This window comes from Drosophila willistoni, assembly GCF_018902025.1.
Source record: "Drosophila willistoni isolate 14030-0811.24 chromosome XR unlocalized genomic scaffold, UCI_dwil_1.1 Seg144, whole genome shotgun sequence".
In the NCBI taxonomy this organism is placed as follows: Eukaryota; Metazoa; Arthropoda; class Insecta; order Diptera; family Drosophilidae; genus Drosophila; species Drosophila willistoni.
Genome location: NW_025814057.1, coordinates 152,415 through 168,362, shown reverse-complemented (window position 1 = coordinate 168,362; position 15,948 = coordinate 152,415). Strand labels below are relative to the sequence as shown.

At 36.8% G+C, this 15,948-nt stretch overlaps 5 protein-coding genes across 10 annotated transcripts; 1 reads left to right on the top strand and 4 right to left on the bottom strand.

The window, feature by feature from the left end:
- Window positions 1–3,026: 3,026 nt before the first annotated feature.
- Window positions 3,027–4,875, bottom strand: LOC6638672 (gamma-glutamyl hydrolase). Its single transcript, XM_023180889.2, is given in 3 exon segments — window positions 3,027–3,755; window positions 3,757–3,966; window positions 4,660–4,875. Coding segments are annotated over 3 exon segments (987 nt in total). The 5' UTR covers window positions 4,830–4,875; the 3' UTR covers window positions 3,027–3,148.
- A 116-nt stretch (window positions 4,876–4,991) lies between these two features.
- On the bottom strand, window positions 4,992–6,759 carry LOC6638673 (gamma-glutamyl hydrolase A). The gene is made up of 4 exons (XM_002062613.4): window positions 6,428–6,759; window positions 6,235–6,285; window positions 5,878–6,107; window positions 4,992–5,814 (listed from the first exon to the last, which is right to left on the bottom strand). Exons 1-4 carry the CDS (start codon window positions 6,655–6,657, stop codon window positions 5,204–5,206), a joined length of 1,122 nt encoding a protein of 373 aa, XP_002062649.1. The 5' UTR covers window positions 6,658–6,759; the 3' UTR covers window positions 4,992–5,203.
- A 311-nt stretch (window positions 6,760–7,070) lies between these two features.
- LOC6638674 (iron-sulfur cluster co-chaperone protein HscB) lies at window positions 7,071–8,279 on the bottom strand. Of its 2 annotated transcripts, XR_002724353.2 has the most exons (4): window positions 7,955–8,279; window positions 7,784–7,896; window positions 7,250–7,727; window positions 7,071–7,189 (listed from the first exon to the last, which is right to left on the bottom strand). XR_002724353.2 is itself a non-coding variant. In XM_002062614.4 (3 exons), the coding sequence occupies exons 1-3, from the start codon at window positions 8,144–8,146 to the stop codon at window positions 7,334–7,336; spliced, it is 699 nt and encodes a 232-aa protein (XP_002062650.2). In that variant the 5' UTR covers window positions 8,147–8,279; the 3' UTR covers window positions 7,071–7,333. The 2 variants fall into 2 exon arrangements, 1 of the variants encoding a protein (XP_002062650.2); XM_002062614.4 differs by having other exon boundaries at window positions 7,071–7,727.
- Window positions 8,280–8,326: 47 nt separating this feature from the next.
- Window positions 8,327–9,002, bottom strand: LOC26529680 (mediator of RNA polymerase II transcription subunit 10). 2 transcript variants are annotated; one of them, XM_047012228.1, is made up of 2 exons: window positions 8,738–9,002; window positions 8,327–8,678 (listed from the first exon to the last, which is right to left on the bottom strand). In XM_047012228.1, the coding sequence occupies exons 1-2, from the start codon at window positions 8,857–8,859 to the stop codon at window positions 8,405–8,407; spliced, it is 396 nt and encodes a 131-aa protein (XP_046868184.1). In that variant the 5' UTR covers window positions 8,860–9,002; the 3' UTR covers window positions 8,327–8,404. The 2 variants fall into 2 exon arrangements, with proteins under 2 accessions (XP_046868184.1, XP_015034663.1); XM_015179177.3 differs by having other exon boundaries at window positions 8,327–8,684; window positions 8,738–9,000.
- Window positions 9,003–9,236: 234 nt separating this feature from the next.
- Window positions 9,237–15,510, top strand: LOC6638675 (ATP-dependent RNA helicase DDX54). Of its 4 annotated transcripts, none has more exons than XM_023178431.2 (6): window positions 9,237–9,296; window positions 9,364–9,916; window positions 9,974–10,728; window positions 10,808–11,086; window positions 11,144–12,030; window positions 15,383–15,510. In XM_023178431.2, exons 1-6 carry the CDS (start codon window positions 9,294–9,296, stop codon window positions 15,384–15,386), a joined length of 2,481 nt encoding a protein of 826 aa, XP_023034199.1. In that variant the 5' UTR covers window positions 9,237–9,293; the 3' UTR covers window positions 15,387–15,510. The 4 variants fall into 4 exon arrangements, with proteins under 4 accessions (XP_023034199.1, XP_046868182.1, XP_023034193.1 ...); XM_047012226.1 differs by lacking the exon at window positions 15,383–15,510 and adding an exon at window positions 12,353–12,542; XM_023178425.2 differs by having other exon boundaries at window positions 9,238–9,296; window positions 11,144–12,035.
- Window positions 15,511–15,948: the final 438 nt, after the last annotated feature.

Genomic DNA, 15,948 nt, shown 5'->3' with positions numbered 1-15,948 from the left:
ATAGAGATACAGCAATCGATAGATACTCGACTGACGTAAGTTGCTTCTATTTTATGAAGTCCAAGGAAGTAAACGACAGGAGAACAGGACAGTTAATTTAATGACGCCTGTTGTTCAGAAAAAAAGTATTCGATTTGTCTGGTTTTTCCTGGATATCAGCCGTAATTAGAATAAATCCTTTAAGCAAACTGATCCCTTTTAAGACCAATAACTTGTAATGCTCTACCGAAGACTATGACGTAACGGCGCTTGCATATACAGCATATGTAGAAAGTTGATGAGAAAAGGACCGGAATCTACTGATATTTACGAATAGGGCGTATCTATTGCCTTTGTGTCATTCAGATTTTGGCTCAACTACATCAAGTGAAGGTTTTCAATTGATGACGTCAGCTTAAGATAGTTCTCACTCTTTTCTTTTGATTAGTGTATTCTCTCATTTAACTGGGTCAGGGGCCAATACATCGTCGTCGCTGGTCTCATAGTTGTTGTTCATGGAGTCATTGACGTTTGACGGCTTGCGGCTTCTTTTTATACTCGGCCATCTGCGCACATTGGTAATTTTACAGCTCTGAAATAAAAATAGATTTTAAAAATCAAAGATGCTAACTTTGGCCTCGCCGAAGCTCATATACCCATTTAGTGCCACCCATTGTAATATTTCTAATTTCCTTGAGTTCCGTTTTTTCAATACTCATTTATTTTATTTCATTTTTGTTTGTTAAAATATTTTTTACTAAGACCACCTTAAACGGATTTTCATTTTATTATAAGATATCTCTAAGTAAAGCCGGCTTATTGATCAATGGTTTCTATGGGGCTATAGCAATAGTCATAGTGGTCCGGTTCGCCCAATTGTCAAACATCATCTCAAGCCCAAATTTCATTCCAGTAGCTTACATATTGCGAGCGTAATGTTAATTCGCACAGACGATCATGGGTATATCGACTGGACTTCTCATGCTGATCAATAATATATGTATGGACATACATACATGTATATACTTTATGGGGACGGAAACGTCTCCTTGCATCCATATACAAGGAGATATATTTTCTACTGAGGTCGTTAGTTTTGTTTTTAAAAAAAGGACAAATATAAATATCTACATATGTATGTAGAGACGCTAAGCATGCTTACATATATCAGTCAGTGATAATAAAAGGAACAGATCAAAGGAGTGAGGTTTTTGCATATCTTTAAACTGCAGGCATCTAAGCCAACCTTGTTGCCTGTTGGCCAAACAATTGCCATAGTTTGTCAAGTGGCTAAGGAAAAGAGTGACAAGAGAAAGGGAATGACACTATATAAAAAGAAAGGTCAACTCTTTTAAGCAGAACAATGCAGAATCTCACTTGACCCAAAATAAAAACAAAACGAAATTCCGCAAATTCTTTTTTTAAGATGGGGTCTATTAGGTGACCTCCTTGTCAGTGTCTAATCCCTAGGCGGACTTAACCTAAATATTTGTTAGCAAATAATAAAGCCGCTGCCGCTGCTGTTGCCGTTGTAAATTGGCCTTCAATCTCGCGCATGACGTCATAAGCATCTCAGCAACACTCACACAAACTCACGTGAGTCGGGTCGTGCCATTCTGAATGTCACGCACTTGTCCCTGTATCTCTGCCCTGTCTGTTTATCAGGTTAAATTTAGCTGGTCTATTATTGGCCGCACAATGTAAAAAAAAAATAGCCCAATAGTCAATGCATATACATACATACATAACCTCTATATTGGAAAACAAAAACATCAAAAAGTTTGGCTGTCCGACTTAAAAACCATGCACACAACATAATGTAAAACTCACTCAAAATAGTCACCAATCTTTAACAAAACCCTTTTATGCACATGCACGTGCTTTTAAAACAAAGTCATACGTCTTGTTGAAGTCCTATATGGTAAATCTCTTCCTTTCTCTTTCGTCTTAACGAATTTTAACGAAATGCTTAATTAAAAATCTTTTTGCTTATATTTTAGGTTTTTTAGAAAATAAAATTCGTTTTTTTCACCCGATTTTTTGAGCTTGCTTAAGAGGGTCAAAGTGGAATCCTAGTTGTTGCCAAATTAGCAGAAGTTGCAATTTACCCAAAACAACTGTGGGATAGTGGGCTGTTGAAAGAGAAAGGACCCAATCTGTTAGTTCTTGTTGTAATGTCACTTACTGCGAAAGCTGCAATGTCCTTGCAGGAAACTGAAAGTTCATTGGCCCTATGTAAAAGTTGCAGTCTGATGCTGCAAATTGCAGCCTGCCAGTAAAATTTGTAATGTGAGAGAGGACCACAAGAGAGTGAGAGCAGCCGAACAGAAAACGAGCTTGAGAATGAGAGGCATACAGATACAAGGGTGACAACTAACAGCTAGTTCAATGTACGCCATCTAGGTTAAAAAGCTGAGCCGGTCAGCAAAACCTTATGCTGTGACGTCATTAAATACCACTACACACACCCTTCCAAACAAAAAAGAAAGTGTTGCTGCCCACTTTTTGCAATTATATGTGTGAATAAAGATGTCTGTGAAATGGGCACAAGGGCATTTAAAATGCCGCATATTTAAAACACTTGCAGTTCAGTGAGTCAAAATTTTTAGATCTAATGAGGCGTACTACATTATAAAGCATCAAACAAATAATAATAATATAACAAAATGTCAAAATAACAAAAAGGACTACACGAACATATGCCATAACGACTTTCTCGATAAAGTTAATTCAATGTCTAGCAGGAGTACAAGCCAGACAGAATATGTCCAACACAACAATACGGAAAAGCCAGACAATAAACCAACAATAACAAAATATCCAGGTAGCCAAACAACAATAATGGAAGCCTTTGAAAACATGCATACATGTATACATGTGTATATATGTATGAATAAATATATGTATGTCCCTGCATGGATATATATATATATATATATATATATGTATATCCCACCAATATTAACAGTAAATGGCAAGAGTAGATGGTAATGAGGATTGTTATAATTCATCAGACTTCTTTAAAAAAGTCTTGAAATAACTTAACATTTATTATTGCTTGTAAATTACACTCCAACCCTATTTGCGGATCAATAGGGGAGTTTTTATAATTAATTGAATTTTATTTAATATGAAATATTTTAGCTTCTATGTTAAAAACTCAAACCGACTAAGTTTTAATATTTGGAGATATGTTAGGCATGGGATAGTCTTCATTTTTTTCAAAGAGATAACACTGGAACCAATGGGAGTCTTTGATGTCACCGCTATAAACTGATTGCCAATTCCAGATAAGATGTCGGAATTTTTCTTCCGAGCTACCAAAACGATTACCATTGTGTCGGCAGGCATCAACAAAAGTGTTGCCTAGAAACTGGGCCAATTCGATACAAATCCGTGGAGAATTGACCTTATCGACGATAAATTGTTGTTCAAAGGCCATTCGTTCCGGATGAAACTGGCAACCAAAAATGGGGTAACGACGATGCTCTATGAGGGTTATATACTCCTGGTTTGAATTGGTATCAAAGCGTGTGGCCAAGATTCGCCAATCATTAAACAATTTAAAAACTTCAAAATTCTTTTTAGGTATGCAATATCTGTGTTGATGGCAGGCGAAATTTCTTTGTCTCATCTCCTCGCACATTGCTGTCGGTAATCGTTGAAGCAGGGACGAATTCCTCCAATCGTCTGTCAACTCTAAAGGTAAAGTTTTCAGCATATTCTCACATTCAGTGCGAATCTCTTTGCTTTTAGCAGAACGAATCATAAGCAACCAAGCAGGTGCCCCAAATCGGAAAATATTTGCCCGCTGCATTCATCTCGATGGCTAAATCGAAAATGTGATATGCACTCTGCACAGAGTCATTGGTGAGATCTGGTTTACCCATCGAGTCAGCCTCATCTATGAACACAGCTCCTCCAGGCAAGAGAATGCCATTAAGTTTGCTCATCATATTTAAATAGTAAGAACGATTACGTCCGATCCTAAGAAATAGAATTTAAAAAACTATCTTTAACATCTTACGGATCAAAATAAAAATTCTTTTTCGATTGGTAAATGGTTTGGATTCCGATTACGAGTATATAATATACTTTGGTTCTTTGGGGGTACTTGTAGTTAGTGTCTTAAAACAAGTGATAAATTTTATGATCTCTCCTATACAATAATGAAACGCATGAATTGGCTTTTGGATCTACGCCAACTGAGATAAACCACCGTCAACCGACTAACCCAATTCTCTCAGCTACAACAATCTCTTATGCCTAGACTGTTTTGGTGTGCTTGGGTTTTACCTCAGTTTTCACTTTACATTATATAAAGAACATAACATTCGTTGAATCTGTTTAACTTGGTACACATATGCTCCTGGAAAAAAATCGTAGTACATTTGAACAGGTCGAAAGATGAAGTTAGTTTTATTGTAATAAATTGTGATATTTGAAAAAATTTGTTTACTCTTCTTTGAGAATTTCCACCTACGACTAAGAATATAGTATATCTTCTCTTCTAGATTTTTCTTTCAAAATGTGCTTTCTTGGCACAGTGGTCGTAATGTTTTACATTTTCTTTGGGCTATATGTACATATGTATGTATATCCACTAGTCTATGGCATTTTCTATTGTCTATTGTACTTCTGTACAATGTCTAAATTTTGTAATTATTTTCATCAACTCACCAGATGGGCACCACATGCGCACCTGATGCTTCCAAATATTTAACATATGATGCGACCAAATAGCTGTACCATTTCTTGCCAAAATGAATTTGAAGCGTAGTTGCAATATCTATGCAGAGTATTCCAATATTTGGTGTAGGGGTCAGGCAGCAAGAAGAATGTGCCGACATGGTGTTACGAGACAACCGGACTGATTGGCACTGGCCCTATCACAAACAACGAATGCATTTTAGAATTCATTCGTACACTCATGATACACTTTTATGTAAAATGTAGCCTGCTTTTGGGGTTGCTTTGCTAATTGAAAGAAGAGGCTCATTTAAACTACATACATATATTAATATTTTACTCATACATTTTTACAACTTAGTCATTACAACATGCACTCCATATTCTCACCATTTTCGTTTTCAGCTTTCAGTCAAAAAAGTCAATGATTCAATGACATGCTGTATTTGACTAGTCTGACCATTGCATTTCCGAATTATGTAAGCTTTTAACCCATCGATAAGTTATTCAGTCAAATAAGTGATGTAGTCTCCTCTCAAGACAGCCACCTCGAAACAGCAACCGTTATGATGAGTAGAAAGGAAGTTTTGGTACAAAACTGAGTAGCTGCACCATCGTCGTTGTTCGGATAGGGATAATAACTGGTTCCATCGTCATCGTCATCTCCATCACCAATTCCCATATCACCATCGCTAAACAAATATTGCTGAGTATAACTGGATCCCAGCACTGATGTGTATTCCGGTTTGAAGTTGTAAATAAGTACCAGATCTAAGTCAACAGTATTGGAGTATTTCTGCAAATTTCGTCTTGCTTCATTCACAAAGAAGTTGGCAAAGTATTGACCGGATAATATAGACGCTGATGTGTGTGGTATACTGGCTTTCGTAAACTCATACAGAGGCTTCTCAGGGTGAAATTGTACGCCATAAAACGGATATATCCTATGCTCTACAGTTGAAATAAACTCAATGTTATTCCAATCATGACTGACGCTCATGACACGCCACGATTCATTTAAACCATATTTCGAAAAGTCCTCTTCCGTGTAACAGAATTTATGCCAGTTATAGGTGACATTTTCTTTTGAATGTATAGTAATTATGTTATCGCTGGCGGAGGCAAAAAGACGGCTTTCCTTATAGTCTATGATGAGAAGATAAAAAAAAGTCAATGAAAATTATAGAGAAATTTACGAATTTCGCTAACCTAACTTAAACTCTAATGGCAGTGATTGACCCTGAGAACTGCAATCAATGCGGGTCTCTACTTCGTTTGCCATTTTAAATATCAGCAATTCCATTCCTAAACAAGTGCCCCAAATGGGCATAAAGACGCCTCGATCATTTAGTTCCATGGCACCCTGTATAAGATACTCTCCTGCATCGGCATATCCACCGCTTTGATTGAACCAGGTGGCCCCACCAGGCAATAAAACTCTAAAAATAGACAAGAAACTTACATCAATATATGTACATGCATACATATGTCACATTGTCATTGTTTTCTGTTAAAAAAGGGTTCATCTGTTCGATTTGTCAACAATTTGTATGGCTATTTACTTACCCGTTGATTTTCACAAGCAACTGATCATAGTATGTTCGATTCCGTCCAATCCTGGGCAAAAACGTAAATTATTATAAAGTATTTACAGCTCTATAAATAGAATGCTATCACTGCACGGCTTCACGTCTCAAAAAGAGCTTAGTCTTATCACATTTGTTTTTGTTTTTCGATAAGGTTGTCTCCAGGAACTTACCAAATGGGTACTACACGAGCCCCAGCTCCTTCCAAATATTTTACATACGATGCAGCTATATAGCTTGTGATTCCTTCAAAATGTCTGGATATCAAACCATCCTTATAAACTTCTTGGACTAGTACTCCAATGACAGGTGTTACAGGAGTGTCATCAGCTAAAGATGATCTTACAATGCCTCCAGCCACAAGAAATATAATTAATCGCACCAAGGTGTTTAAACAGGCCATACTCAACGGTACCTTCTTCGTATGCTTTCAAACAAGAACTCAACACCATTCAGCAAAAACAATGCAAATTATAGAACTTGCGCCTAATATCAGCAACTGTCGTGGCTCATATGTATCTATGTATGTATGTATAAGTGATCAATTTGATTGGAGGATTGTGTGTGTGTGTGTGAATGATTACATACTTACGCATGTATGAAGAAATAGACATACATATACACTGTAAATAACGTCTAGACTAGTTGTCCCAAGTGGTAAATCGTAACGTAAAAATTCCTGCAATATTTTATATATGTATGTACATATGTATGTACTTATATTTGATATTTATGGTAGAGCCATCAAGATCGAATCGCAATGTTAAAAACAGATTAAGTATAAGAATCCAACGAAAAAAACGTGTTTCTATAATATTATATTTTAATTTAATGCCTTCAGTCTTTATTTATCTGCGGTGATCAGTCGAATGTATTGTATATATGTATGTGCATACATAGATGAAGTAACTATTGATTTTCATATTTCCACTTAACTGAAATTAATTTTTTTTTGCATTTATTTAGGATCAAGATTTCATCGAGTCTTTAATTACCTATTCCATGTTCTCATCATTGTTTTTATTATGTTTATGGTCAATAATGCTGGCAATTCAACAGATCTGGATTGTAGGTTATTATCAACTTATTGTTGTGATTAGGGATTGTTGCTTCTTTTTTATGCTCTGCTGAATACTTAGTAAATACTTCATTTCCACAAGAATTTTTTTTATGTTTTCAAATTCTTTAGCTTCAAAATGTTTCGATAGAGTATTAGCATTCTTCTCAAGGTCAATAATAATTTGATTATTCAACTGCTCAAGAACTGCATTATCCGCAGCTTCCTCGACCTCTTCATTACGTTCCATCATATTCATAAGAAACTCTGCATTAAGAGAACTATTATCCTGAGGCATCTGCTCGCCCTTCAAATTAAGCAAGTACTGGCCACGATCTACGGGAGTTGCCAACGTTTTATAGGCCTTGTTAATAAGAGAACTCCAATCCGACGAATTGGATTGTTCACGATCTGACCTAGTGCAAAAAAAGATGTTGAGTGAAATATAAGATAAATGACTACACGTTGTTACTTGTTACTAAATTTATCAGGATGGACTAAAGTTTGCAGCTGACGAAAACGTTTCGTCAACTGAAGTGGCTCTAACTCGAACTTTATCGGGAAACTAAGCAAATCAAAATAGTTCTGAAATTGAAAAAAAAAAATATTTACAAGTACAGAAAAAGGCAGATAATTTTCTTACTATAGAAGTATTAACATCTTGAAGGTGACCACAATCCGAACAGATCATCTTTTGTAGGTGCATTATCTTTTTCTTGCAGTTCCAACAATCGACTGCCTGATGTGTCAAGGGCGCGGAAGTAGTACATGATCGGCAGTGCATATAGGTTGACCGTCTTGTAATACAGCTTGCAAAATTTGTAGTTTTGCGCATTATTCTGATTTTCGCCTCTTATCAATTACACAACAAAGAACAGGGTGAAAACAATAAGCAGCTGACATACTTTGCTCCTAAAACGCCTAATAATCGATTACATGTGCTTCTCGATAAGACAAAATTGGTGTGGCCAAAGGCTTACTTTACCCTTCTCCCACCACTTTTACCAATCAGTTATTTCAATGAAAAAAAATTTATATTTTTAAAATGGTTTTGCTTACGACTATTTTGTTTAATGGTATATACAATGCTTCTTCAAATGGAGTCCTTTCTATAAGCTCTATAGTTGTTCATTTCAGTGGGAAAGGTTTTGTACAATTCCAATAGCAAATTGGACTTAAATTTTTTTAAACTTTCTATTTTGCCTTTGACCTCTTCATTTTTCGCCAGTGCTTTTTCCACGCAATCCTTGGTGTACAATTGGGGATTTTTGTCCTGATCTATGTAATCGAAAAACACTTCAAAGGGAACATACACATCCTGGACCTGGGGTCGCAGCTTGTCAATTTCCTGCAAACCAGTTACCAAGCTATTGCTGCAAGATGATTGCTCATATATTATTGAAAGTACAATATTATTTAAACTTACATTTTTTGATTAAGTACATTTTGTCCCTGGGGCTGAAAATCGCTAACAATGATGCGAATTTGTCTTACATTTTCAATAAACATTTCCAACTGTGTCTCCAGATTCTCTAATGGCGCCGACATGTTTGGTAAATACAATATATTGAACAAGTAAGTATGTCGTCGCTTAATTTATTTTTTTGCTTCGACAATAAATTTTTTACGCTGTTTACGTTTTACTAATGGCTTGTATTTTTGCAGTGTTAGATATTGTGTTTATCAGAAATAGTGGCTAATATGGTCGATTGTCGAAAGTACTCGGTTTTTTAGCATATCGATTCTCCAAAATTAATTATGCAACTACTCAACACTTTAAAATTATAAGTTGTTTAAGTAGTGCTGGAAATCGGGTTTGTGAAAAATAGTGGCTGAAATAGGGTCACGCAATATATTGGCAAATTGTCGATAAGTACTCGACTTTTAAATATATCGATAGATCGGGGAATTATTCAACACTTGAATATCATATGTTAGTGTTACTCCACGTGCGAAATAATATTTTTCAAGTTTGAATAGAAATGGTAAGGTTTCAAAAAAATTTTATAAAGCAAATGGTGTAATAACTACAACTACTCTTATTGATGATAGAAAAAAAAACAATCTAACGAAATACCTGGCTTTCCTTCGCTAGAGGAGCACCGGGCCGCCTCCGTCAGAGATGATATTCTCAAAAGCACCAAGGCAGCAAAGTCAAATAAAAGCGGTGGTTTTCAGTCAATGGGATTAAACCAGGATCTGGTAAAGGGAATTACAAAGCGTGGCTACAAGGTGCCGACGCCTATACAGAGAAAAACCATCCCCATGATACTCGAAGGTCGCGATGTAGTGGCCATGGCTAAGACGGGTTCAGGCAAAACGGCCTGTTTTCTTATACCCCTTTTTGAACGTTTGCAAAGACGCGAGCCCACCAAGGGAGCCCGGGCCCTAATCCTGTCGCCTACCCGTGAACTGGCCGTGCAGACATACAAATTTATCAAAGAACTGGGACGATTTATGGAACTGAAAACCATTTTGGTGCTGGGCGGTGATTCTATGGACTCTCAATTCTCTGCTATTCACACTTGCCCTGATGTCATTGTGGCTACACCTGGACGTTTCCTTCATCTCTGTGTAGAGATGGATTTGAAATTGAACTCCATAGGTAACTGCTTTAATATTATAAAGCCCAGATTCACTATAATTATTCTCATTTTGATAGAATATGTGGTCTTTGATGAGGCCGATCGTCTCTTCGAAATGGGCTTTGGTGAGCAGCTAAATGAGACTCTTCACCGCCTACCATCGTCCCGGCAAATGGTCATGTTCTCTGCCACATTGCCAAAACTTTTGGTTGATTTTGCTCGAGCTGGTCTTAGTGATCCTGTGCTAATACGACTCGACGTGGAGTCTAAGCTACCCGATTCCTTGGCTCTAAAATTTCTTTATTGCCGGCCGGATGATCGTTATACTTCTCTTATTGTGTTGCTTAAATATGTAATTCCGGAAAAGTCACAAACTGTTGTTTTTGCCGGGACACAGCATCATGTGGAACTCATCTCGTTTATACTAACCCAATCAAACATATCAAACACCTCGGTCTATTCAAGCTTGGATCCTGCTGCACGTAAAATTAACACGGCAAAATTTGTAAGCAAAAAAGTGTCCGTCTTGATTGTTACGGATGTAGCAGCCAGAGGCATAGATATACCAAGTTTGGACTATGTGATCAATGTTCATTTTCCGGGCAAACCCAAATTGTTTGTACATCGTGTAGGTCGCTGTGCTCGTGCTGGTCGTTCCGGTACAGCTTTTTCTATATTTTCCACCGATGATACAGCTCATTTGCTTGATCTTCATTTGTTTCTCAATCGTCCATTTAATATTGATGACAACATAGCTATTGGTACTGTTCCACAAGATCTTCTGGAGGAGGAACATCTTACGGTGACAGAGATAAAAAAAAGCCATCACATTGTATGTAAAGTTTAAATTCTTGCTGGATATCATATTTTTAACATACAAGTTACAATAATATGCTTATGTTTCCTTATAGGCTGGCGTTTTGAGGACCAGTGAAAATGCTTACAAAAAGTATCTCAGCTCACGGCCAGTGGCATCTACAGATGCTAACAGCCGTGTGAAGAAAATTAAATTCTTTGCCTTAAAGCCCTTAGAGGATTTTTTTCACGCGGTTCCTGTTTTGGCTCAAGCTGCTGAGGTTAGCGGTCAAGCGAACGAAACTTCTAAATCAGAGGTCGCTGCTGCAGAGCGCAAATTGCAAGAGAAAAAGCATGACATATTGGTTCAGATGAGAAACTTTCGTCCAGGAGGGGTGAGTACTGGCAACATTAACGAACACAGTCCGCTCAAACCGACTTCTTTTACTTAGACAATTTTCGAGTTAAACTGCACACAAAAGTCGACACCTTTTGTCGTAATGAAGGAGAAACGCTTACAGCATTCCGAGAAAATCGAAAAATTTCGAGAACAACGCCAGAAAGAAGATCTGAGCGAGGAGCAGCGAGCAATCGAAGTGAAAGAACAGCAAAAAACAACTTCCACCGTTGATGAAGATGTCATAAGCAAAACTTTTAACCATGTTGTGGCACCCAAAAGAAGGCAAGACATGGATAACTTATACAAGGAGAAACCAAAAAAAAGAAAGAAGTCTAATGTAAAGGATACTGAACACTACATCCCCTATCAGTCAGCTGATAAACACACTGAAGATGGCCTAGCCATTAACTCGTTTGAACGACAAGCACAAAACGCGGAATTCTCTGTCATGGATCGCAATCAAACTGAAGTTAAACACAAGCCAGGGCTCAAAAAGTGGGATAGGATAAAAAAAAAGATGGTCTCTGTGCAGGATCCTCGGTCCAATAAAATACGCACTGAGTCTGGAGCTTGGATTCCAGCGTCATTTAAAACTGGGCGCTATACTGAGTGGAAAGAAAAGTCCAAAATTGAAGAGCAATTGCAGCGGGAAAATGCAGGAAATGAAGCTGATGAGGATTTCAAGCCTCTATCTCATGCGCAAAGGTATCCCGTTGGTCGTCATGCGCGGCATAATGTCAAAATTGAGTTAAAGAAACGTCTCACTGGTGGCAACGACACGGAAATGCGTCGACCTGAACAAATTGTCAAGTCTCGCATGCGTTTGGAGTTTATCAAAAAGCGCAATGAGGACAATGCTGAGCGAAAAGCCGAGAATCGTAAGCGTAGCATGCGAAAAAGTCAGCGACCACAAATGAAGAATAAAGCTAAAAAGCGGAAGTAAGGCAAGTTTTTAATTAGTGACCCCTATATTATGTTCGTGACATAAACAAAGACTTTTAGAAACATTAGTAAATTTACCGCCACCTTGGTTAAAAACGCTAAAAGTATGTCAATGCCATGTCGTGACCGCACACATTGAAGGAATTGACTTCATTGCCTAAGTAGAGATAGAAAAAAAAAAGTGCGGACACGCAGGACGTGTTTTTGTACTTTTGGCTGGTTTACGTTTGGTGTCATTTATATTATTATCATTTAATTAAATTATCCTAAGCATAAAATCTCTCCTCTAATTTTCCGTTTTTTGATATTTTGTTTATAGCGAACTGACTGCTGTTTGAAAATTATCAAAATATTGTTTATAAAATTTTGTTTGTGTGTGAGATTGTACAAGAACTGCTATTTTGTATGCGTTTCCTTGGTCTGAACTTGGATTGTTTTGTTCCCGATTAACCCCATGTCTGTCAAGCGAACCAATAAACGTGAGCAACAGGAGTTGCATTTCAAAGTGATTGGCATTGCGCAGGCGTACTTTTTTAGATGTTTATGGGTTCATGCAGCCTCGGGTAAACAAATTCGACAGCTCTTCAGTGTGCACGTGCGCCGGCAGCTGACTTTCTCTGTGTCTTTCTATGAAATGAATATTCTTTTTTGAGCCTTCAAGCTGAGCATGACCTCAAAGGGAGCACACATGTTGAGGTCTGGGGGTTGACCTTTATCTCTGAGTACGTGTTCCAAGGTGTGTGTGTGTGTGTGTGTGTGTGAATACCAGACACGCAAATGGTGTGGATAAGCGTGGGTTAAGCAAACTGTACTTCGCACCTCAAAGCGCACCCTAAAAGTAAGACGCGATAGCCAACACCCTTGTGAGTTCACTAATTGATTAAAAATTTTGACTATCACTTTTGACTTTGCTCTTGTATATTGCAGAGATAGATGTAAATGGGTATGGAAAAAAACTTTATTTATGAATCATCCCTATAACAACTTGCAAGTAGCAGATGGTGTCGTCAGGCTGAGGCTTAAGTAATAAAGTAAATTCATTTCCGCAACTGTCAGATCCTTATTGATTATTTATAAATTTAAAGAGATAAAAAGATATTTCGGCATTTCAAACGAAAAGTCGAAGTCAACGAGACGACTTCAAATAGCCATGTCCGTCCGTCCGTCTGGATCTACGCGATCTCCTCCTAGACCGTAAGAGCTAAAAAGCTGAAATTTTGCACGTAGGCTTGTATATACTGCACAGTTTGTATATCTCGTATTCAGCCGGATCGGATCACTATATCACATAGCTCCCATACAAATGGCAAAGTCACGAACAGTGACTTTGAACTTTGATCAAGTTCTAATTTTTTTCCTATGCTAAGATTGTAAGCCGTTCTTTCGCAAACATTAGCCCTTTTTGCTAAAACGTTTTTCTCACTTTGATGGCTAAAGGTAAGGAAAGAGTTACCAAAAAAGTTGCAAGGGTATTCAAACTTTGACGCGGTCGAAGTTAGCCACGGACCTCTGGTTTTTTTTTTTTTTGTTTTTTTTTTTAAAGAGGCCTTCTTGGGTAGAACGCAAACATTCAGCAAAGATTCAGAAATACTTCACTTCGGAAAATGACGTTTTGTTCTAAAAATACAAACAGCACAGATGGCAACGTTCTCATCAATAGGAGAACTCATAAGTCTTTCACTATGTTCTTTAGCACGGACCAATTGACAAGTGCAGAATGTGGAACACCTCGTTCGTATAAAACGAACGACATTGAAAAAAGGCATACTGTCCTCTCAAAACCAGATAAAGAAAACATTAAACTCCATATGTTAACTTTACTCAAATTTGACACCATTGCCGAAATAGATCAAGTTGGTTGTAGTGTTTCCAGAGGGCAAAGTTCCCGTTCTGTAAATACTTTCTCGTACTACCCTCGTATGCCCATTGGGAAGTGCCAGAATTTTTCTCTCTTCAATTGCTGCACCACTTAAAATACACATCTTCCCCCATGTGTCATCCTACAGAAGCCGTTTCCGTGTAGACTTCTGCTATGAAAGAACCATTTCTATTAAGTGGCTTTGTTATTGTTTGCTGCACGACCATGAGGATTGATTCTGATCCCTCGCACCCGCAGCATTCTTTCTCCCCTTGCCAACATATACATAAAAAAGTATGTATGTACATACATATGTATACATATATATCTAATTGGCAGCTGACCTCAGTCTGTCAAGAATGTAAGTGAAATACTTTTGCAATCACAACACACAAATCGTTGGTGTATCATTAAAATGAAGCCGCTAGATCGATGGTTCAGATACAGCAGTATGTCTGTATACATAGTATTCACAAATACAGCCGTGCGCATTTCCATTATTTCAATTTAATTTATTTTACAATGAATAACAAATTGCTCCAAAGAGTAAAGAGTGACATGCAGTTCGGATATTTGTTGGCTTTCATGATAAAAGTACATATGTACATACATGCATACATATGTATGTGTCTACAATTACAAATATTTAGAAATATGTGATATATGTATCACATTTGAACGAACTTTGCGTACAAGTACGTACATAAATTGACAACATATTGTATATTTCTTCATGGCAGTGAGTATTGTGGTTTTAATCAGTGTTTTATTTATATTTTATATAAATACGTACATATATAGTAATATATACAAACATATTTGTATGTACCTATATTTTTTAACATATGTATACTGCCTGTATTTTTATTTGGGTTTAACATTAAAAAATACTTTAGGGGATCGGAGATGTCTACTTTTCTGGGCTGAAATTGATCAGATGATATTTTATAGAACTCATTGCAAGGGTATAAAAATGACAGGGCAATTGTTCTTGATGCTCGAATTTCTCGTCTTAATTTACACTAGTTGCCATAGTGGTCCGCCCAATTCAATTCACAGATTGTTGAACTCGTGCAATAGAGAACCAGGGCCAGACCGTCGTTCGCTTTTCTTATCTACGCCTGAAGATTTTCAGATCTCTGTCTGCCACTCAAAGTTGTTTTCTTATTTCAACTTGCATGACAGATGCAGTCATCTCTCCATTTTTAACCCGCATTCACTTAGACAATTGCACAATTTACTTAAAAACGCATTATTCAATTTACTTTTGTAATACCAAACTATTGGTGAAATTGGGCAGCAATAAGAGATACATGCAAGACCTTACTTTTATAGTTCATTTTTTCCCTGGTGACTTATCCTACATAAAAGACGTATCCGTATTTTGCTACCGTTCCAGGTATTCATTTATTACTAGATAAATATATACATTAAAAAAAAATCTGTTTTTTTTACACATTTTAATAAGTATACCAATTTGTATCTTTCCAGATGATGCTGAAATGTTACTTTACCAATGTTGGACTCTACTTTTTTTTTTAGAATAAAACAAATTACCCAAATATTGTATTTTTGTACACATGTGCTAATTATAGCTTTTCCGTTTAAAAAAAAAAAAGAAAAACTAAGAATATACATATGTAACAAATACAAATAATTTCGGAAAAACAAAAAATGTTGGACTCTACTTTTTTTTAGAATAAAACAAATTACCCAAAATATTGTATTTTTGTACACATGTGCTAATTATAGCTTTTCCGTTAAAAAAAAAAAAAAAAAAAAAAAAAAAAAAAAAAAACAACTAAGAATATATGTAACAAATACAAATAAATTCGGAAAAACAAAAAAAAAGCCACAAGTTTCTACAAAATTTGCAATGCAATATGTTGTTGTTTAATATTGTTCATTTGTGACTTAAAGATTAATGAGAATCTTTGAATTAAGCGCACTTATCGATATCGACATAGCGCAAAATTCATTTTCGATGTTGCGCTCAATTTTGAGGTTCGTCTCATTGGCTCGATGTTGCGTTCATCGGCTCGAAGTTGCAAGCAGGT

Excerpts from the sequence above, each read along its gene's own strand:
- LOC26529680 (XM_015179177.3), bottom strand. The coding sequence starts at position 8,859 with ATGTCGGCGCCATTAGAGAATCTGGAGACACAGTTGGAAATGTTTATT. Across the intron at positions 8,685-8,737 it reads AATGTACTTAATCAAAAAAT|CAATAGCTTGGTAACTGGTT; the intron begins GTAAGTTTAAAT and ends ATCATCTTGCAG.
- LOC6638674 (XM_002062614.4), bottom strand. The coding sequence starts at position 8,146 with ATGCGCAAAACTACAAATTTTGCAAGCTGTATTACAAGACGGTCAACC. Across the intron at positions 7,897-7,954 it reads AAGATGTTAATACTTCTATA|AACTATTTTGATTTGCTTAG; the intron begins GTAAGAAAATTA and ends TTTCAATTTCAG. Across the intron at positions 7,728-7,783 it reads CCTGATAAATTTAGTAACAA|GTCAGATCGTGAACAATCCA; the intron begins GTAACAACGTGT and ends TTTTTGCACTAG.
- LOC6638675 (XM_047012226.1), top strand. Across the intron at positions 9,917-9,973 it reads TTTGAAATTGAACTCCATAG|AATATGTGGTCTTTGATGAG; the intron begins GTAACTGCTTTA and ends TCATTTTGATAG. Across the intron at positions 10,729-10,807 it reads TAAAAAAAAGCCATCACATT|GCTGGCGTTTTGAGGACCAG; the intron begins GTATGTAAAGTT and ends GTTTCCTTATAG.
- LOC6638673 (XM_002062613.4), bottom strand. The coding sequence starts at position 6,657 with ATGGCCTGTTTAAACACCTTGGTGCGATTAATTATATTTCTTGTGGCT. Across the intron at positions 6,108-6,234 it reads TTGCTTGTGAAAATCAACGG|AGTTTTATTGCCTGGTGGGG; the intron begins GTAAGTAAATAG and ends GTCTATTTTTAG. Across the intron at positions 5,815-5,877 it reads GCCATTAGAGTTTAAGTTAG|ACTATAAGGAAAGCCGTCTT; the intron begins GTTAGCGAAATT and ends TTCTCATCATAG.